The following is a 22,399-nucleotide window of genomic DNA, read 5'->3' as shown; positions in this document are numbered from 1 at the left end:
CCTAAGGTCACTGCAGGACCTTTCTTCCTTTCTGCCCAAACCCTGCCTACATTCCTTGCTGGGTCGAGCCCTGTGTCAGGTTCCCAGGCTAGCAAGCATCAACAGGCGGCTTTAATGCTGGGGGAAAGGGAAAGCAGCCAGGTACAGTGGGGTGCGGTGTCAGCAGCTCCCAAAGTGGCTCCCTGTGCTGTAAATCGCTGCCCCAGCAATGCCCTGACATGTTTCCAGCAGGGACTGTCTCTTGGAGGAGACACAGACTATGGCTCTATTTTGGGTGATGACTGCAGAGCCCACAGAGCATTTGGCAGCAGGGAGGGGCATTTAATCAGCCTGTCCTCCTCCAGGTGCATCGTCTCCTTCCTCCGCTGCCCTCCGTTTTCCAAAGCTGTTTCAGTGTCACGCTGCCTGAGGGCTGCAGGACTGAAACCAGGCCACTGCAGCGAGGGAGGCACGAGTCCCGCACGTTTGATGGATGAAGTCCTACATCCTCACTGCCCTGTCAAGGACTGTGAAAGCTTTCTGTTCCTAGGCTAACGTCTCTTTATTTTTATCTGTTTAAATTTAGGCCAGCGTCGATAACGCAAACGTCACGGTGGAGGTCTGTGGGCTACCACTGCCGAGCAGCACAAAGCCTTGCTCAAACCCCACACGCTGTCCCACCGCTCGGAGAGCTCCTTCCATCCCATCTGCTACCTCACCCAAATGATGCCTCGTGCCTATTCTGGTGCAGGTGGGTTACTCAGCCCCGTGCAGGCAGGAGCTGTTACCGAGTACTGGAAGTAACCCTTACGTTGCTACCGGGGACATCCTGTGGTCTGGGATGACTTCAACCAGAAGTTTCTGACGGTGCCAATACACTGCGTGCGTTGCTCAGCCCTGTGTTACCCTGTTCAGCAGAATCCCAGACCTGAGCCGATTTGAGCCTTTCAGCGGCCAGCCCCCCAGCCCGAGGTGTCCCATGTCCAAGGTGTTATTTCATGCAGGGAAATTCTCTTTTTAATTTTGGAGCTGCTGCTCTGAAGTGCTGAGTACTCACAGCTATTGCAGCTAGTCAGGGCGGAGGGAGGTGTTCCTTCTTTGAAGGATATGGCTCGTCTTTCCCTTACGAAGGCCTGGTGAGATGAATGACGTTGCCTTTGTGCCGTGCCTGCGTTAGGCCGGAGGCCCGGCAGGAAGCCAGCCCCGTGTGCCGTGCGCGTACCCGTCGGCGCTGCCAACGAGGAGCCAGCTCCCACTGTTCGTCAGCTGCCTCACCCGGGAAGAAGAAAGCTGTTCCTCTGCAAGGTCAGTCGCTTAATGATAACACTGGTCACAAGATGAGGGCAAAAAAGAGACAATCCAAGATTTCAGAAATAGATTCAGCAAATAAAGTCCCAGTGAGAGTCCCCTGAACTACCTCCGAATTCAGATCAAATCAGGACAGTGACATATAGTTAAAAAAAAAAAAAAAAAAAGCTCAAAAGCTCTGGGGTTGGAGTCGAGGCACACAAAGGCTTGTAAATGACCAGGGGTGCTTCACCGTAATGGGCAAGTCTGGTTGGTATGTTTTTAATGACAGGTTAGGGACGGTGACAGTGCACTCTAGGACCTGGCTGGGATTGCCACTTCTTGTCAGGAGCGTGCCGGGGGTCTCATGGCCAGCTTGGCTGCTGCAGGGCAGCGGGCAGAAGGAGGAAGAGGAGTGCCAAGAGTTTCCAACCAGCTCCTGATGTTCACTTGTGTCAGTCCCTTCTGTCTTTTCAAAGTAGCACCTCCAACTCACCGCTCCCCTGTCTCTGGTGCCAGGGCAGGTGGCAGAGGCAGCCAGGGGCAGGCAAAGCAGCCCCCAGCCAGCCCCCACTGCCCCCTCATCTGAGCAAGAGCCCTTCCTGCCCCAGGGCCTGGAGGGGATTCCTTAGAGAGCCAGCCTGGGAAACAGAGCACACGGGAGGGCTGTTGACAGTCACTGAGATCCACGCTTCCTCATGTGCTGTAGTGCTTAAGTTCTAGAGCAAATGCAAGATTGCAAGTGATGGATTTTTCAGTGCTGACTTTGAGCTGCCCTTGTTGGACCAGGCAGGACGAGCAAAGCAGGAGCTGGGTCCCTGCGGACAGCCTGGATTTAGCCCTGCTCCCGATTGTCTGGTGTGCCAGCGGCAGGCTAGACTAATAACTTGTGCTGGGAGGGCTCTGGTTACAAAATGCCCGGAATGAAGCGAGCAGGTGCTGGGAAGGTTATCTGAGGAGAGCCCTGCGTTAAGTCCCTGCCGCCTCTCACTCACCCCAGCCCGCCTCAGGAGCAGCGCGGCTGGCACCTTCTGCAGGTGAGGCTGCGTCCAGCGCGAGGGGCCACTGGCTTCCCGGGGAGCAGTCACCACGCCGCTGAGCAGCGGCAGGAGCTCAGCTGCTGGCTCCTGCAGGTGGTGCCCATCTGGGGACCCCACGAAGCAGAACTGGGCCTGAGTCACAGCGCAGGGGTCCCCAGCTGCTGCCGTGGAGGGTGGCCCAGCTGGAGCAGCGCGGTGCTGACTGGATTCAGGGTGGGCACGCAATGGTTCCGTTAACAAGTTACAATAATTGATGCAACTTCTGCTTGCAGGCAAGCTCGTAGGGCTCAGATTTCGGAGCAGGAGGCTCACTCTGGGACAGCTGTGATGGTTTATTTCCCTGCTGCCTGCCTGACCCTCGTGGGCTCGCAGTCCTACTGCACGAGGGCTCAGCTGTTTGCGCAGTGACTGTCACCGTTTGCAGCTCGCGGTATTAAGGTAACCTGAAATTGGAACTGCTTTACCTTAATACACTGAGCTGTGGCTTGTGGTCCAACAGCTGCTACAAGAGCAGCTGATACGCTCTCTAAAAAAGCACAGAGGACACAAGGGCAGAAACCACTACAGCTGCTCTAAGGTGAGCCATCCCTGTTGGCAGAGACCCGAAGAGCTTTCCTGCGTGCACAAGTTGCACTGGTTATTGTAAATGGTGTAAAAAAAAAGTTACAAGGAAACTTGTTTATCTGTTTTGACAGCATTTTAGTGTATTTAGGCATACGTGCTACTGGTGTAAGTTCAACCAGCTGTATGCCTGCTTGAAACTAAAAGAGTGTTTTCTATTGCACTGGTTTAGAAAGAAAACCTTGTATTTAAATGCAGGTGACAAACCAGCTCCTTCCACCTCGCTTGCACCTAGGCTCATGCTGCCTGCTGTTTGCCCTGACCTAGCCAGACTAGCTCAGATTTAAATAAGTGACGGTCTGCATGCAGGTAAGCCACAACTAAACCCAGTTTGAGTTGTTGCTCGTTTCATGTTACCTTTGATGTTCCGCTGAGTAACCCTGGCTGTTCCTGGAGCTGGAGGCAGCTGCAGAGTGGGTGCTCCTGGTACAAACCCTGAGCCCTGAGCGCAGGCAGTGAGCGCTGTGGACCCCACTCAGGGTCAGCCCGGTGGCAGGAAGGGAAGGCAGGTGGAGGTGGGGGCAAGCTGGTGCTGCTGGCACTTGGGGCAAGGGCTGCCAGGAAGCAAGCTGCCTTTTAAAATGCAGACAAATGACAGTCCCCTGCACCCTTGTTGCTGCAGCTCGCTCAGACTGCATAATGTGTCCCTTCTGATCATTAACATTACCACGGTAAAGCACCCCCCTCCCAGCTCCAGGGGTAAGAAGAGGTTATTTCTAAGCACACAACGAAACAAAGACATGCAGAGTCCTGTGGCCTCATACCCCTTTGTAGTGCAGCTTTATACCAACACCTGATGCATTTTGAGGCAAATACTAAGTTCTTCTGTTCAGAACATAGGTGTTATTCAACTTCCCAAGCCTTCTGGCTCTGAAAGCACTTCACCTCCCACTGCCCGATAGCAGCATGTGTGGACGCTTCAGGTTAGTGTCAGAGGAGCCTGGTTTTACTGGAACAAAAACCAGGGCAGGCTCTGTCTGGGCTGGTTGATGCGAGCAGCTCGCCCCTTCCTCAGAGGGTGGGCAGCAACTGCCTCCATGTGTGCTGCACATCTCTTACCGTGGCTGGGAACGGTGCTGCTTCTGCACACGCGGTCGTAATTCAGGCTGTAGGAAGCAGGCTGCTGGTAAAGCAGGGGCCTTGGTTTTGCTACATAAATAGTGAGGCAAGAGCTATTTACGATGTCCTGAGAAGCAGCTGCAGTAAGCAGCTAATGACTTCCAGTTCTGGCTAGAAAGGTATACAAAATCATTTGCATGCAGGAAACCGAAGAACTGCTTTACTTTCCTTGTTCTTGCGTGAGTATTTGAGATACTGATTTTTTTCCTGAAGAAAAGTAACTTGCCACATGGATTTGCTACGACACTGTACAGAGCTGGCTACAGCATTTATTAAAATATTACAGAAAGCTGTACTGCAGAGAACACACCCACTAGACTTCATTGCAATGAGGACATACCCACAGAGGCCAGGGAAACGACGCACGCTTTTAAGACTTCTCCCTTATAGCATTTACGTGTTTGAAGTCCTGCTTTTTAAATCCCATGTAAGCTCACTTCAAGTTTCAACACATTGTGAGTGATTTACCTGAATGATCCCAAACATTAAAAAGAAGTTATTGTCCTCTATTCTTGATCTGGATTGACTGTAAAAAGGCAAAAAGCTGACCTCCTGTTCTTGCTTTACAAAAGCAGGTATCTGTAACACCTTATGCTGACAGCTTCAGGAGGGGCTACAATGGCACCTGCGTCACTTGTCCCTACCTGCACCCGTCAGGCCTTGGTTACTAAAAAAATAACCTAAATTCAAAGCAAATGCCTAAATCATTCTTACAGGCACAGTCAAGATAATTGTCACAGTGCAAGAAGGTCGTAGTTCCTACACAAACTTTTAAAAGCCTCTACAAAAGAAGAGTTAAATGTAGTGACAGGAAGAGCGCTGCTGTCAGGTGCGAGGGGGAAGGAAACGGCGATAACGGGCGTTACTGGAGCCACATCTTTGTCAGTTGAGCCTCCAGAGCACAGCAGAACAGTTGGAGAACACGCACAAGGATGGAACATGACGGCATCATTCACTCAGCATCAGTATTTTCTCCTGCTTACCTCTTGCTTTGACTCGGGAAAACTTCAGCTGGCACAGATTTACCCACGGAACAAGCCATAGTACTGACAGAGTAAGGACTTAAATACTCTGCCAATATCACCAAGGGTTTAAGACTAAAGACAACAAGTGATACTGTAAGTTGAGGCAAGTTTTATTTAGACTGTACAAACAGGGCACTGGAAAAAAAAAAAAACAACACAATGGCTTGATGTTGGGACCAGTTCTATGAAATAAGTGGAGTAAGAAATTAAAAGGCACTAATCTTAAGAAAAGACACTCCATATATTCTAAGAATATAATTCATTTAATACTGTTAATTTTATAGCACAAAAAATAAAACAAGCTATGATCCCCAAAATAAACTTTAAAAGCTTACACTTTAATATTATTGCCTGAAGTTCATGGTCTTTAAATTACATATTGGGTTTTAAAGTTTACACAGTGAAGACTGTCTCGAATACAAGGCCACCTTTCCCACTGCAATAATTGTATCCTTGTCTCAAAAAACATTTTCATTTAACAGAACAGAAAATGACAGCTTTACAAGAATGCTTTCACTGGTCCCAAAAGGCAGTCTTTTAGGCAGGTCTCACTTTCAAATGCAGGTATTGAGAAAATATGCTTGAAAACTTGACTAGAAAACAAAAGGCAGCCCACTCGTTCCCAGGATGTTAATATAATATTAAAAAATTACTTTACAGGCACATGAAATGGCACAAAGAATGCTGTATTTCCCTTTACAAAAATAATGCTCAGGCTCTTCAGAGCCCCAACCCAGACAGGATATTCCCTTTTGTTTATTCTTTCCAATTTGTAAACAATCATGAATTAAATTAGCGCTTATCCAGTGATGGACACTGATTACAACAGTTTTCATTTAAACTTTCAGACTGGTCGGAGGCTCCAATGTCTATATACACACGTACACAACAGGAGGACGTCAAACAGTAAGCCTGTCATGATAGTTAACTAGTGTGGCACCTGGTGATTAAACCGGCTGCTAGTTCAAAAGCATGAACGATTTTAATGGTGCATAGATCGAAGCCGTCACTTGCAGACTCTCATGCTTCATAGTACGAATACCTGGCGCCCCCAGGGAACATCTACACGGATGGGTTAGCACTCCAGTTCAGGAGGCTTCATAAAGCAACAGACAGCACACATGTAAGCAAGCAACAAGCGACTGAGAAGTGAGAGAGTCCTTCAAAGAAAACCACAAACTGATCAAATGCAGTCTTTATATGAAAATAGTCATCTTATAGTAAAATGGCAAAGACATTTTGAAGTGAGTTTACAATCAGCTTAGGCTGGTCAGTATGCTACATTTAAACCGCATCGAACATCACCGATCCACACCGCTGCTACTGTGAGAAATGCTGTTCGGCTGGGGCCCAAAGCCAGGTTCACAGAAATGTACGAACTCGTCTTTGCATCAGATGGCACTGCACACACATTTTGCATAGTTTTGAAGGAAAATAGTTTGCTTTTCTGCAGTATCAGAACATAATTGAACCTAAAACAATGCTTGTGTTCGAAGTGTATACCTTATTCAATGAGGAGATGAGTCAAGACACTTATTTTAGTGACAAAATCCAGGTTAAAAGCTGTGTTCAAGATCTCAAATCTCACAGTATTTATTTATGGACTTTAACATGCAAAGGAAGAATTCTACAACCAGTTTTCTGAAGAGCTACCTGCAACTAGGTCAGGTCTGAAATAAGCTTTCTCTGCAGCAGACTGAGTTTAGTGCAGTTTCTGTATTCACACGATGACTTTCAGTAGTACAATCTATGTAGTAAACTTCAGGTGGAGTTGGGGCACAGAAAAATCACGACTTCCTTTAGTTAAGAGAGCTGCATGGCTTTTCTTTGCAAGACAACCTGTCAGCGCCTATTGTCAAGAATTATTCTTTCAGCACCAAACACTTCAGTCAATGCTATGCTACTTCACAGTTAATTTGGTAGTAAAATGCTCTACAAGAACTTCTAGACTGTCAGCCACTTGATTAATACTACAGAAAATAACTAACAGATGAACCGAGAGTTTCTTAAAAAGAAAACCCCCACAGCATTTTACATCTCTTGTTGTAAGTGCCATTGTTGCATTTCTTCAGTGCCTTCCATTTAAGGGTCTCGTGGCACTTTCACAGGAGTGAGAACAATGTTCTTTTACTAGGAAAAAGTGACACAAATCAACAAGAAAACATGCTGGAACTTAAGATGACAACTTCCATGTAATTTAACACTTGTAAGAAGTGGTACAGTTCTGCAGGTGTCTGAAGTTTCTCATTTTGCTACAACTGACAGCCTTCACAAGTTGAAAAATGAATGTATTGTAGCACTGCTGTTTTCCTGTCAGATATTCCTGGCTTTCTGCAGCAGGCATTTTTCTTTCTGCAGGCTGTCTGAAAAGGGAGGTTTCATAGCTACGGTCTTTGCAGACATGTTACTCTGTTAATTCGGCGCTATTTTTAAAAGAGCATTCCAGTTCACCTAGAAAACACATAGAAGAAGGTAGAAGATAGCACTGTACCTTAGCTTTCCTATCCTGTAAATGGGCTAAGGACCTACCCTGCATGGCATTAATTATACTTACACAGCTACAGCCACGTAGATCCCTACTTCAGGTACAACAGTACAGCTTATGTACAGAAAAGGGGAAAAAAAACTGTACTGATAAAAGACACTTTGTGGCCTCCTCCAGCCTGAGCACTCACTTATCTGACAGGGAACCCAGGCAGCTGACTCCAATTAACCATTTTCTAGAGGATGCTGGGAGTGGGAGGGATCTGGGGCATATATAAACCAGAGCCAACTCATTTGGAGGGGGTAAAAATTGTAGCATGCAGATCTGTGATACAAGGGAGTGAGGGGGAGAAGAAAAAAAAGGCCCAAAGTAAAGAAGAAAGCAGTTCTGGAAAAGAAGTACGGCAACGCAGAGACACCCTGGAAAAAAGGTACTGTGTTCAAGGAGTCTTAAGCAAGCTGGGGCTGGCTTAGCTAGGGAACTCTGGAGTGATAAGGGAACCTGGGGAGAAATGGGTATAAAAGGTTTATGCTTAAATAAGAGGATTCCATCAGTATTCACCAGGTTCTTCTGTCCTGGTCCTTTTAGTACTTCTCCATGCTGTGGTGATCTGACTTCTCTGTCTACCAAGTGACAGCTTGGTGACAAGCACTGCTGTGGTAGTACACCAAACTTCCAGCATAGCAGAAGAACTGCACGTAGACCAGGCCAAAGTGTTTCCCTTTAAAGCTCACTTACTATAGTTAGTGCTTGCAAAATCAACAGAAATGCGTTAAGTATGTCAAAAATGAGTTACGAGTATTAACCCCTCCTAAATTTCCTTATAAATAAATGCCTCAGCTTCAATGCAGCTCAATCAATGGTTATCTGTATTTAACACACACCGTTTCAAGAAGGTCAACAACAAGCTCAAGAGTTAACAGAAACGAGCAGTTTCTAATACAACTGCTTAGAATACATAGCTTCAATTATTGTCCTTTGAAGAGACCATCATCGTAAATGTACTACCTCAGGACAGGTTCACTTAAGACTAAGTCTTCTCCAGTCCTAAAATTGCATTTTTGTTGTTGCTTTTTGTTGGACAGTAACACATGAGTTGCATGTTTGATCTAAGGTTAGGGCTCTTCCTACTAAGCAGGCCAGAACAAGTCCGTGGAAGTCTTAAGAAAGGTTTTCCTCCCATACTTGTCTGCCGTACACCTTACGGTTCAGTCTTCTCCAGCTTATGGCCCAATACAGTTTTAAAAGTGAAACCAAATTCTGGTTGATGCAACTACGGCATGAAGGTCAGGCAGTGACTTCGGTTGTATGTATTCCAAATGTATATTAAAAGAACTGTCAAACTGCAGCAAGCTGGAAAATGGGCAATGCTAGCAACGTGCCGTTTAGTCATTCCACCTCAAACAATGCTAATGATAGCCAGGAAAATGAAGCAGCAGTGTAAGTCGGGTAGAGGGAATCATTCATTCTCATCTGGGTTTTGAGGGTCAAATATCTTGACATGCGTGAATGGGAAAAGCCCTTTTCGACCGTTGACTTCTCCTTCCCATTGACCGTTTATATTCATCCTTGTAACCTTCACAATATCTCCAACCTGCAGAATTAAAAAAAAAAAAGTTATCACACATGAGAATCTTACCTCAGATACAAATCAAATGAACAATAAATACAACCCTGTCATCTAAAAGGAAATTGACATAAACTTCAAAGGGAAAGAGAAGTTACTTTTACTCAACTAAAACGCAGACAGCCTTGCTAAACATGGTATCTGCATTTGCTTTGAAAATCTTAACTAATGGTAAACTCACGTATTGCAATAAGTTACTGAACCACGCCTTTTCCTGTAGGAAAGCTTACTTCATACAGCCATATATTTAGCTTAGACATAAACTGACATCACTAAAGCTACCGTAACTACTGAGATGCAACATCCATTCAAAACAGCACAGCCCTCACTGGGTTTAGCATTAGCATGCTTATTTCAAAGAAAACTTAGCTTTTCAAAGACTGATTCCTGTGGCAAAGAAACCACTACTTAAGTTCTACTTCTACACAAATTTCTTAGGCTGTGCTAGTCAGTTTTCTAAAACAACGATACACTTCTCAAATGCTTTTTAATAAGCATTAGATACAGATAGTAGCTTTATCTGTTGCTTTCACCTCCACTTCCTTTCAAAGGATTTGGAGCTGGAACAACAACACATCAGGCCTATCCTATCATAACTTCCTTTTATTTGGTAGTGAAAGAAGAGAAAAGCTATGATAACACACAAAAACCACATCAGCCCAAATTATAAGTTACACTTTATCACTGTTCAGTGCCTGCATTTAACCTGAATTAGGATAATATACAAAGCAAAATACCCAACATGACAAACAGCCTTTGAGACTGACAGAACAGTCATTTCTCCCTCAAACACTTCAGAAGAGCTGAACCCGTGGCCTGTTGCAGCAGCTCTTGAACTACACCTCCCTTCCTGTTTACTTAATTGCATCTATGTGGTAACCATAGTAAATATTAGAAAAGTGACATTAGCAGCTAATAACGAACTTCACAAAAGGTAAAACCCGCCTATGACTAATGGCCGGCAGTTCATAAGCTTCCTCCCCAAATGAGGTCCAAGCAATTTGTAGCTGGGTTTCAGATTACCAAACTACTTCTGCAAAATCCACAGGAAGCTAGCTTTGATCTTGAAGGAAAAAATGGATTTTATTCTTGACACAGTGTATATATAACAACTTGTCCACACTATCTAATTAGCGTTAACATTTACAACTGATGCAGATAGTTCAAGGGCCTTGGCAAAGGACCTTGGATTAAAACGTTTCAGATAAGATGTATATGTTTTCCAAAAAAGAAAAAAGCTGAGTTTACGAAATACCTTGCAGAAAACACATCACCAGATGATCCAAAGCATGTTTAAACCAGTTAGCAGTTTAGTTACCAGTTAGATGTTTTTGACAACCATTCTGAAGCATTCAAAAACCTTGAGCGAAGCTTAAGATACAACCACGAACTCTTTGGCAGTCACTCAGTGTTACATCTCTTAAAATAAGATGTCTCAAACATTGAAACTCTTTCCAGCTATTTAAGCTTGATGTGTATTAAATTGGACCTTTACTCAAAATGTGTTCTTTCCCACCCCAAATCCTCCCTCACCCCACTTTTCTCACTACTTGGAGCTTTCCCCCTCCCCTTTCCCATCTGGAAATTCAAGACTCACATGTGAGACAACTTTAATCCTGTGCTTTCAAGAGAGGAGAAAGTCCTCTGATCCCCATGCAGTTTTGGGATATAATTGAGACTCTCTTAAACTGTCAACTTGATGCATGCTGCTCATAAATTCAGACATGAAGCCAACATATCCTACTGAGTGGTTATACGCTGCCCAGGTCATTTAGTGCACACAGATAGCATTAATTTGACTGGCTTTCCTCTCTTGGTGGACTACTGCAGCATGCTTCATGTTTTTTTGATAAAAAGCACAATTTGTCCGACTTCTCGTTATATGGAAAGTCTAGATAAAGCTTTAAATAGTAACAGGATGATTTAAACAGGAACCTAACAAAAGCCTCTTTAGGAAAAGGCTGATAACATCTGCAAATAGTCAGTGTTGCACTGCTAGATTTAAAATAACCCTCGAAGACAGATTCAAGTTCCAGGTTTTAGACTCAAAATCATGAAGGCACATCTGGCACCTCAACAGTTAAAACCCACTAGCAAACTGCATTTGCACCACACCATACAAACAATCCATTTGGAAACGCTTTAATCTTATTCCTGGGGTGGGGAGGGGAATCAGTAGCACACGGGATCAAACACGTGGACTTTTTTTTGTCTGACAACTTAATTCTGGACACATGCTGTAGAGATCAATCCAAAATGAATTCAGAAGCTGTAGAAAAACATCCTTCAGTTTGACTCTGATTTCTACACCTTGAATAGGTTGGAAGTCTTCCATCAGTTGAGCAAAAAAATAACATAAAATGGCAATTTAAGCATCACCTTGCAAAAAAATGCCATGCAGACTAACGATGCAAAGTGTTCTTTAGACTGCTGGGCAGGTAAAGCTGCTACAAATCAGTAGCGGCCGCTAAAGAGCGGTAGGTGAGAAAAGCTTCTCAAAAAACATTCTCATATACCAAGGACTTGAATAGTCGAGTGATTTGCAATAAACTGTTTTTTTAAAGGAAAGCTGCTGAATATCCCCTCGTGTTATAGTATTTACATAAAATGCAGTTGCCTTGAGAAAATTAAATGAAACAGCATGCTGAAACAAGATTTTTTGGGAAGGAATCTTGATATCATGATAGAATCATTCCTGGATTTTATAAAGACTCTTTTTGAGAGCATCTCTAGAATCTGGTCAAGTAGTGTCTCTCTGTGCATCCCTCCCAAGTACTAACTGAAAGCAATATTGGGTAAATTCTCTTTAAAGCCTGTCAGCTGAGGTGTGGTCTCCCACTAAAATTATTTAACATGCTATTGTTTTCAGAGAATATTTTGGGCTAGTCAGAAGGATTGTCTTATGATTAGGCACAGGACAGTCAGGAGACCTGGTTCAATTCTCATTTCTGCCACAAACTTCCTGTATGATTCTGGACAGCTCATGGGCCCTTATCTATAAATTAGGATAATGCTTCCTTAGTCTCAGCATCTCTCAGACAAGTAACTCACTTGCAAAGCATGCCAGCATCACTAGATGGAAGTAGCACCTACTGAAATGAGTAATACTTCTGAAATGCAGCCATTTGGTTCCACCCAAACGATAAAATCAAAGCGTTTTTTAGATAGCATCCTTTCATTACATCCCTGTTACAGCACGAATTCAAAGCCCCAGGGAAATGCAAGTTGTGGAACATGCCAGTCAGAAAGGTTACTTCATTCACCCCAGACTCTTCTGTACCTGTCTCCCACTTGAAGGTGATTCATACGCTGCACAAGGTTCCTGCGTGCCATTTGAGTCACCCAGTCCATTAATTCAGCATGTTCTAGAGATATTCCAACAAAGAAGTTACCTGATATCCCACTGTCCTCCCAGATGTATAAAACTAAACAAAAGAGGCAGAATTCAGTTGCACTCCAAGGAGAACGAAGTGATACTTTGAAGGAGCTGGTGCTCTCAGTATTAGAAGATTCTAGAAACCAAATGGGTGATAGCACGCCTTTATTGCCCTGATCTTGATGCTGCATGTTGGAACAATAACAGTCTTTGCCTCGAGTCATTCTGACCTGAAGAAAGGCCTTTGACCATTCTTGAGATGTGAGAGCAGGTTGAAGAACAGTGTAGAAGTGTTGTAACCCCAGATACAATTAACCTAGCCTCACCTAGGAAGAGTGCCGCAGTTTGTACCTCAAGTAGAGCATGGATGATCCCCAGAGCTGGGGTTGGAGCACCACAACAAGGTGCAGTTTTCATTAAATCATGATAGCCTGTCCCCATCTGTTGAGCATGCTGTCATGACAGTCCAGAATCCAGAGAGCTCCCAAACGCTGTCACTCTTGAGCCACACTAGATCTCATTTTAGCACAGGAACTTGTCTAGATTATCCCCATCACGTTCAGTTTCATCTGAAAATAAACTCTGCAAACAATTCTGAGGGTGAACATATGTTAAATTGCAAGGCACTGACTGTTGTCCTGATGGGAACGATAAAGAATTCTGACTGGAAAAGGAAGCCCCAAAGGCTAAGAATGCACACAGCCTCCAATGTAATTGGCAGTTGTGTTTTCAAAGGTAGCGTACTGAAAAGTTTGTGTGTATCAGCAGATACACAAATCCTGCCACCAACATCACTTTCAATTCAATGGTTCTCAGAGCTAAAGCTCTGTGATCAACACTTCAAACCTAGAACCTATACTTGTGTAGTTAAAGCCAAACATTTAGCTTGTCAGTTAGATGCATTTTAATGTTTAAAACAGCAATAGTGTATTTCCTTGACTTAAGAAAAGCACAATGCTTGTTGCCTAGTGAAAATAGCAACCTAATTTCCTAATTAAGAAAGTTCTACTACTAGCACATCTTGCCCTACTTGTCTCAACTTTACTTTAAAGAGAAGAAAGTTAACAGTAACCTAATTGCAACAAGCTCAAGAGACACATTATGTCAGTTATGTAACTGTGGGGAACAGGTATTTATTTCACCAAAACATCTCAGTGTAGCATTAACTCTGATAGCAAATGGATACATCTGTGTGCTTGATATGTCATGCACAGATAAGCTACTGAACACTATAATGTTGGCACAGGTCTGGGGAAAAAAATATCACTATTATAAAAAAAACTATAAAAATATAATGCAGCTCTGTACATACAAAACCTTAAGATTCCCTAACACTGTCATGTCAGATTTGGGTGTGAACTTAGAACTACCACTGCCTTCAGAATGGTTTATGACTTAACTACAATGCTTGCAATATATTTAAGAACCATTATTTAAACACATGGTGTATTTAAAACATCCTTAAGTCATTCCACACCATTTGGTAAGGGAATTTGTAGTTCATAACCTGAGCCAACCTTCAAACAGCTCACCAGTTTTTAAGGGAATTACCTACCATTAGGATACCTACTGACCAGGCTGGGCACAAAGAACCCTGTTGTGTAGATATTAGCAATCAATCAGCTTCTTTGGATCCAAGCAAAAAGCCCAGATACCAATGGAAAAACTCCCTTTTAAGGTAAAACGCAGCAGGTCTTAGGCTGCTGGGCACTGCATAGGCTGGTTTCTGATGAGGCTTCACTAGCATGCTGTCGTTCGCAGGCTGGCTGTAGTACTCCAAGTTATTAATGCTGAGAAACTCTAAGGTAGACTTTGCCTTTCTGTACCTTGGCAACAGTGCCAACATTCCCTGCTCTTACAAAACGCATCGCTGTGTGGTGCTGGTTTGTGTAACCTTTGAACACGGGGCTGTCCTCCTCATTTTCCCACGGAAAATCAGGGGTGAAGAGGAGCAGTACATAGTCTCATAATGCAGAGTTCTAGTTCCCGTAAATGCAGGACACTGCATCCCTGTCCTTCGTATTTCTTCCTCTAGAGCACCAGAAAGGAAGGAAATTGCCTCTTGGCTGAAAGCACACAACTAGAGGAACAGATCTGGGCTGAAGCTTTTTTTGTGTGTGCAGTATTCTTGAAAACGCTACACACAGTAGTAATCAAATGTAGTAAAGTCGCAGTGGGAAACTGCAGACATCAGTCATCTTGCTAAAAAGCATTAAATGTGAACCACCCGTGTAATTAACTGAACTGACCACAGTAATATGTAAATCTTTGACATACAATGAACTTATCGTAGGCTTTAGTAACTGTACGCTGCTGCAGCAGAATGCAGAGAACTATGCACAGTAACTGTACGTTTGGGGATAACAGCAATACCTAGAATTGGTATTTTAGCTTGTAAAGCAGATTGCTAATTTCTTATTTTAGAGAATAAAAATAGAGCAAATAATGCAACGGGACCAAATCCCCATTTAGATGTTGGTCACTTCAGGAATATAAGTATGAATGCTGAACAACTTCAGCCCAGTAAGGTCCAAGTTGTACTAGATGCCATGCTACCTACCTAGTATCCTTACAGGAAACATCGCAGACACTCAAACTTTCTTGCCCTTAAACTGTCACACTTGAAATACTACTTCAAAGTTAAGCACTCCATCATTATCCAACCAACTAGATCTTGACAAGGCTTTTCACTAGAATATTCATTTTACAAGTTTAAAAAAACATTTATCCCATGAAAAATGTAATTACCTTCCTTAAAACCAGGTTTCTTCTCAGTAACAGTCTATGAGTATTTATCTTCTCATAAACAAAAAACTTCTGACAGCTTAGGTAAACAATAGTGGGCAACAGACAAACCTGAACGCAGACAGCTTGTCCCATTTTCCAGCTGAACCCTGCAAAATGACATCCCTCCACTTAAAAGGAGCTGAGCAGGTTACCACGCAATGGCTGTATTTTCTCCAGATGGTGTTCTGGTTCTTGTAAGTAGTGTCTGCGTGCTGACCACATGAAGCTCAAGCCAGCAGGCAGGTATTTGGCTTTCATACTTTTATCAGTTTAAATGAGATTACACACAATCGGTAGCCGTACAATTATAGGAACAATTGTTAGTACAAGCTGAACTGTGATTGAGAATACACCTGTACTGAGGCAGAACACTGTACAACACTATTACTCTGAAAGAACACCATTAGCTTTCTTCCCTCAAACGACCTCGTAACCCATCCTTTCCCTACCATTAGCTACCTTCTGTGCTCTTACCAAACAGAAGCTTCTAGTCTGAATGAACCCTATTATTTTCAGGAATGTTGAACTATGACCTCAAGTGGTTCAGATTGTTTAGTGACTAGCAGAGCCCTGACAAGGTTGGGATTAATACATCAGAGCTCAGCAGGTGTTAGGCAAGCTGAAGGAAGATCATGAAAAGAAGTTGGAATTTTCTTTAAGGATGGTACACATGACAAAGAATATGTTGCTATAATGAGGTTGTTAATGTTCCCTGTGCATGGAAGGAGAAACTGTAACCACCAATTTTAATGAAAATGTAGATCAATTCCCAGAATTCTACTTCTGAAGCCTCTTGAGAAGCCACAGTGTGACTAAGGTGAACCTGTGAAAAAATGAAGTGCATAGGAAGACAAAATATCCCAGGGGTGGGAGACAAAGACATGAGGCCATAAGCAATTGGAGATCAGTGGAACAGAAGAATCTTTCAAACAGAATTTCAGCAATGTAAAGATCCCAAAGAAGTCTGACCTGTATGTTGGTCAGAGAATTAATCCTACCACTATATTCTGAGAGCTAAAATGACAGAATTAACTAGGTCACTAAACAGCAAGTCAGAAAAATCTATTTGAGAGCCGTCCTTCTAAGCAGTTCTGTTACCCTGCAGCAAAGCAAGCTCCCTGAAGTAATTCCACGACACCCTGATAACAACATCAATTGCTTGCCTTGCTCTGTTTTCAGAAGCATGAATAGTTTTGGCAGGAATCTTCTGTATGGTACAGCTGGCAGTGAATTTACATTTCTTCCTACGATGACTTTCACACCCTGTTCATGAATAACAAGCAACTAGCTTTCCTAAGACCCAAGGAAAATCCAGTGATACATATTTAATTTCTAACCCTCTGAGAGTAATCACCTGTAGAAATTTTACAAGAGGAAAAAGCCTTAAGGTAACTTTTATTAGTAACTTCCAATTATTCACAGAACCTTAGTCTAAGTATCAGCTATAGCTAACAGCTTCAACTTGCAAACTAACTAGGCAAGAGCAACAGGCAAAGTTCAAAAGTATTTTTAAAACCACTATTTTACTTGCTAAGAAGCTGTTGCTTCCTTTGCATTTGCTCCTTGAAGTATTTTACCACATTCAAATTTCATCACTCAGAATAACAACCAATAGCACTGCTTCCAGGTGAGACATTTCTGAAGCGTGAGTTAGCTAGCTTTCAGTAAATCAAAGCATAGAAGAGTGTCTGTATTCTAGATATAGTTTTAAAAATTTCTTTCATTCCATCATTTATGCCAATTTAATTATAACTGTAACATGAATTCTTTACCATTTAAAGAATAAAGCTCTAAAACCTTTAAGACATCCCTAATAAAAAGAAAGTGTTTTGGCAGCACAGGAACTTATTAAAAGCTCAACACAAGGTTAGAGGCTACACTACAGTCTTTCATCTTATAAATAAACACACCCTTCCCCTCCCCTTTTAGGTCTTAAGACCATTTCTCAAATTCCAATTTTCAAAAAAAAGATCTGGAGTCCTTTGGAAGACTCTTCCACTTGTTTGTATTTCTGACGTGCCCAGGCATGAGCTCTCAACACTAGTGTGCTTCACGCTACAGTTGAGGATCAATAAAAATAAAAATCTGTTCATAAGCAATCCTTACCTTTCTCTGAAGGATGCTACTGCCAGTTCTCAATCTGGAATACTGCAACAATTGAACACCCCTTTCCTTCCCCAAGATTAGGTGGAGAAGCAGTCATCCCCCCTAGCACTTACTCCCACAGCAGGATGTATACATTCTGCTACTACCCTTGAGCATATTTGCAGTTGCAGAGGCAAGAAAACAGTAAATTCAGTATAGGCTCTGACATAACTTAGTCACTTTTCTCAAAGGAAGTGGTATAGATGAAGCAATTCTTGTAATCTTCCTTCAGAACCTAACAGAACTTCTCATTCCCTCAGCATGCTGAGCAGGCTCCATATGAAGTCATACATGCCAACTTTGCCACTATCAGTTTTTATTTTCTTATTCTACCAAACCATTGAACAACTGCAGGACTTAAAAGGAAAAAAAAAAAACAAAACAACTTACCTCTAATGCCAGTGCAGTCTTGTCATAAGCACAGGGTACTCTCTTTTGGATAGCTTTGGCATAGACTGGTCCATTCTGTGTTGACGGCAGAGGATTGATCACTGCTCCCGGTGTACTGGATACCGAGGGAAGGGGACTTGTGGTCTGAGGCTGAGCATAAGCATGGGCAGGTTCTGGAATACCGTAGCTGTTGGAATTCCTGTTTCCATGCTTCCCATGAGATCTGACTAGCTTTTCTACATAAGGAACAGGAATCATCCCAATCCGACCATCCTTGTTTCTGGCACTCCACCACTGTTCTTCTGGCTTCTCTACAATTGCCAGTATTTCACCCTTTTTAAATGGAAGATCCTCAGCATCGTTGCCAGGAAAGTCATACAGAGTCCGAACGTATTCCAAATTTTCTTCTGCAGTGGACAGAGGGGCAGATCCAGATCCTGTTGGTGGACTTGGATACCTAAGTTTAAAAAAGTTGGTATTATCAATAGCTATTCCATAGCCATTGTTCTGTATTTCCAGTAACAAAGCCAACCACCACTTTTACGCTCGGAGCACCGCATAAAGGAGAACATCTACGTTCACCTTTATAAGGGAAGTGTTAGCTTGGTAATACTGGGAAGCATTTAACAAGTTTAACTCATGCTGTCAAGCAATTACCAAGGTACCCATGTTATTTTCCCCATAAATCCAATAAAAACTATCAGGAATGCAAAAAAATTGGGAGAAATAGTGCAAAATCTTATCTACTGATTTTTACTGATTTGTTTGGGTTATTTTGAAGATGTTAGGGTAGAATAAAATGATTTCTACAGCTTAAGTTATGAGAGGCCACGATACATAAAAATAAATGAAAAAGATCTGGATGCCTTGAGGAGAAGGGGGGGGGAATGGCTCTCAGAGAGCTAACTAATCCTCTTCAGTTCATCACATTCACATTTTTAACCTCAGCATCCACTTCCCTCAAGAATTCAGTAACTCTAAGTGCCAGACTTGAAGGAGCATAGTGGGAAAAGAGAAAAAAGTAAGAAGAGGATATGGTAAACTCTCAGGTCTTTCTGATTCTATAGGCAGTACAGCATCTTTGTACCAGAAAGCTGCTGTTCATAGGTAGGATTATGGGGACAGTCAGTCACGTTAATACTGAAAACTGCTTTCTTTAAGAAAAGAGAGGCAGATCCTGTCCTTTTAGGAGACAATACTTTTGTTCTCCTTTTTGGAAAGTAATATGGAGTAAGCTCCCTAATCTCATTGTTACAACTTCAGCTCTCAAAGCGTTGTTAGATTATAACAGAAAGCTTATTACTGCTTCAGAGTACTCATCTTTACTGGGTATGTAAACCTAATAACCTACAGTGATATCTTCATAGAAGAAAACATCCACTGCTAAGAACAGAGCAAGAAGCAAAAAAGCTTGCCATCTAGAAGTGTTCCTTTGCCTATTAACCATATACTACCTTTAATTTATTCACATTGCTTATTATTTTGCCCATCATCTGTCCAGTACATTTTATTGTGATAACATACAAGAATGTTCATCAGATGAGACTCTTTTACTGCAGGCTATTTTCACCATAACCTTTATACACCTCCTTTCAAAACAGCTGTCAGAAATCTTACAGTACCGGGCCATAGCAGATACTTGCTACTGACACAAAAACAAATAGCTTAAAACAGGTTTCAACTGTCTTACAAGTTTCAAATACCATCCCCTAGAGCTAGAAGTGGTGGTGTACAGCAATATACAAGAAACTACTTAATCCTACCACAAAAAAAAATCCCGTCATACTATTTGTACTTAATGAAATTAAAAGAATCAACAGCCTTCAACCTGTGATGCTCCTCTGAAAATGCCCACTTCTAAGAAAAATGACAGCTAGCAGACACAAATGCCTGTCCACCCCTATTCTAAATCTAGTCCATTAATTTCAAAATAATAACCTGGGAATGCCACCCCTCATTCTCCCTCTTGCATCAGGAAGTTTCCTTTAAACAGAAATTCAAACCACCAACCACGTAATTGATTTTTCAAAAAGTTTAGAACAAAAATTATGCTAGAAGGAAAACCACCTAGTCAGCCCCACTTGTAGCTTTATATATAAGAAAAGTGTGTCAGCTCAGGGTAAGCTTGGGGTCCCATCTGTCTCTGTCTGCTGAGAGAACAACCAATGGCTGTACGGAATCAAAACCTTGAAAATGAGGTGGCATGTTCATGATGTCATGAAAACATTCACGACATGTTTCACTCAAGATTCTACACAAACACCAAGAGAGCAAGTGTCTAAGTTTAAGTGTCGTGATAAAGCCCAGAACGTCATTGCCATACGTGACTGAGAACAAGCTTTTACTTTCAGGAAGGCACAGCAGTATGCAGGTTAACGAGAACAGAGGCGAGCACAAAAATTGCTGCAGATTTGACTTTTTTCATCCAAACCATCCTTGAGTTTAAACATGCACAAAACCCCAGGCAGGTCCGTTAAAGTGTTCCTGCACCTGTGAAAGGTGAGTTGAGTGATTTTTTTTTCACCTATCCACTTCTTTAGCCACAGCACAACCACTACCCTGAAGATGGCTCAGCAGCTTTAGGAGTTCTTGAAGCTGGTGCTTTGTCACATTCCTCCCACCACCTGAGAGCTTTACAGGAAGACTTCTGATCACGTGCGTGGTCAAAATTCAGTTTGACAACTTACTATCAACCTTTGACAAGTTACTGACAGTGATTAAGAACTGGACTATGCCAAGATTAAAGTGTGGTTATAGAACTCAGGAGTTACTTTTCCATCAAATAACTTGTTAATCTGAAAAAAATAATAATCTTAAACCGCAGAATTTAGAAATGAATCATTTTTTTAACCATTTTTTTCTAGCTTTTATTTTATTTTCTATCCAGGGAGATCCAAAGATAAAAGAAATACGTTCTAGACTTATCAACAAGCTGTTTAGTGATGCAAGCTGCAGGTATGTCCTCTGTTGGGCTCAGGACAAAGAATGATTTCATAGTCAAGTCACATTTTCCCATCCTCCTAGAAGAGCATTTCCCAGCGTAGTATATGCAGATGCACAGAGTGCCATAACCAAAGCAAGACGCGTGTTTTTACATTTTTGGGGGGAAATGTCACTCTAGAAGCTTGGGAAACACTGTCCTAGCATGCATTAAAACAGTTAACAGGGTGAAGCAGTCTAATCACAAAGGTGCGTTGTTGTGGATCCAGGGCCAGAAAGCAACTTAAACTCAGAGGTTGTACTTCAGTCACCAAGGGGGGAGATTCTTGAACCAGCTACACAACCTTCCTGGGAGCAGGACAATACCAGAAGGTTGATACAAAGCAAGACCACGCCCTCTCGCAAGGCGATTGCAGTCAGCGACAGGGATGTACACACTACCTGTGCATCCATCTACACGCCCTGCAAGGCCAGGCCCCACGCACCATCCGGACAACGATGACCAAAGGAGCAACCCATAATGGTCATCGTGATCCAGAGCGCTGAGGACCGCTGTTAGGAAGGGTTCCGAAGGAGGGCCAGAAGGAAAGGCTTCCTTGCTGCGTGCAGCACGGCCCTACCCCCAGCCTTACGGGGCTGGGGCCGAGCCCCCCGCCTCGCAGCACCAGGAGCAGAGCTGGTGGTGGGAGTGGCGAGGGGAGGGTGGCACTCACCTGGGCGCAGGCTCGATGAGGGTGGTGGTGTCCAGGTAGTGGATCTTGTAGAACTCCAGCAGGGCGGGCAGGTGGTCGAACTCCTGGTCGCCGATCTTAAAGCGGCGGTTGGGCAGGGAGTTAATGATGTAGTGGGAAACCCGGGAGTTCTCGGACACCGAGAGCACGTAGTCCCCGGGGCAGGTGGACGAGTCCCGCACCAGGAACATGCCGTGCCGCTGCCCCTGCAACCGCGTCTGCGCCTCCGCCCGGGACACCGGGCCCACGTACCAGCTGGAGCGGTCCGACGAATCGAAACGGGCGGCGGAGGACATGGCTCCGGGCAGGGAAGGGTAAGGGAAAGCGGGAGGAAGGCGACGAGCCCGAAGGCCCGGGAGGAGGAGAGCCGGGGAAGGGAAGGGCCGGGCGGAGAGGCCCGGCAGGCGGAGCGGGGCTGGGGGCTAGGAGGAAGAGGCGAGCGCCCGGCCCAGCAGCGAGGAAGCCCGGGGGGAAAAGAGGGGAGGGACGCGGCAGGAGGAAGCCCCGAGGAGCGGCTGGGCTGGGGCCGGCCGGAGGCGGCGGTCAGGGCCCCCGAGTCTCCCTCAGCGGCGGGGCGTGCGGGGCATCCTTCCCGCCTCTCCCTCAGGCCTGCGGCGGGCCCGGGCGGGCGGGTGGCGAAGAGCAGCGGCGGCCGGCAAGGGATAAAGCGGCGAGGGCGGGCGGCCGGCTGCGGTACCGGCCGGGGGAATGGAAAGGAATGAGGGAGGGAGGGCTCGGCCGGCCGGGAGCGGGGCTTGGGGGGGGCTCCGTGTCCCGGCGCTCGGTCCCGTTCCGTTCCCTCCCCTCGCGGAGCCGAGCACCAAAATGGCGGCGGCGCCGGGCGCTG

At 44.1% G+C, this 22,399-nt stretch overlaps 1 protein-coding gene and 1 long non-coding RNA gene across 3 annotated transcripts; one reads left to right on the top strand and one right to left on the bottom strand.

The window, feature by feature from the left end:
* Positions 1-570: 570 nt before the first annotated feature.
* Positions 571-7,501, top strand: LOC118175077. Of its 2 annotated transcripts, none has more exons than XR_004754865.1 (2): positions 571-1,284; positions 4,763-7,501. It is a non-coding gene; the product is annotated as an uncharacterized LOC118175077 (long non-coding RNA). The 2 variants fall into 2 exon arrangements; XR_004754864.1 differs by having other exon boundaries at positions 3,100-5,912.
* CRKL (CRK like proto-oncogene, adaptor protein) lies at positions 5,389-22,369 on the bottom strand. Its single transcript, XM_035340955.1, has 3 exons — positions 21,535-22,369; positions 17,882-18,338; positions 5,389-9,150 (listed from the first exon to the last, which is right to left on the bottom strand). Exons 1-3 carry the CDS (start codon positions 21,846-21,848, stop codon positions 9,016-9,018), a joined length of 906 nt encoding a protein of 301 aa, XP_035196846.1. The 5' UTR covers positions 21,849-22,369; the 3' UTR covers positions 5,389-9,015.
* Positions 22,370-22,399: the final 30 nt, after the last annotated feature.

Source organism: Oxyura jamaicensis, chromosome 15 (genome assembly GCF_011077185.1).
Source record: "Oxyura jamaicensis isolate SHBP4307 breed ruddy duck chromosome 15, BPBGC_Ojam_1.0, whole genome shotgun sequence".
Lineage (NCBI taxonomy): Eukaryota > Metazoa > Chordata > Aves > Anseriformes > Anatidae > Oxyura > Oxyura jamaicensis.
Note: the sequence above shows the minus strand (reverse complement) of the source record. Positions and strands in the feature narration are given on the sequence as shown.

Excerpts from the sequence above, each read along its gene's own strand:
- CRKL (XM_035340955.1), bottom strand. The coding sequence starts at position 21,848 with ATGTCCTCCGCCGCCCGTTTCGATTCGTCGGACCGCTCCAGCTGGTAC. Across the intron at positions 18,339-21,534 it reads CTCATCGAGCCTGCGCCCAG|GTATCCAAGTCCACCAACAG; the intron begins GTGAGTGCCACC and ends TTTTAAACTTAG. Across the intron at positions 9,151-17,881 it reads AGACTGCACTGGCATTAGAG|GTTGGAGATATTGTGAAGGT; the intron begins GTAAGTTGTTTT and ends TTAATTCTGCAG.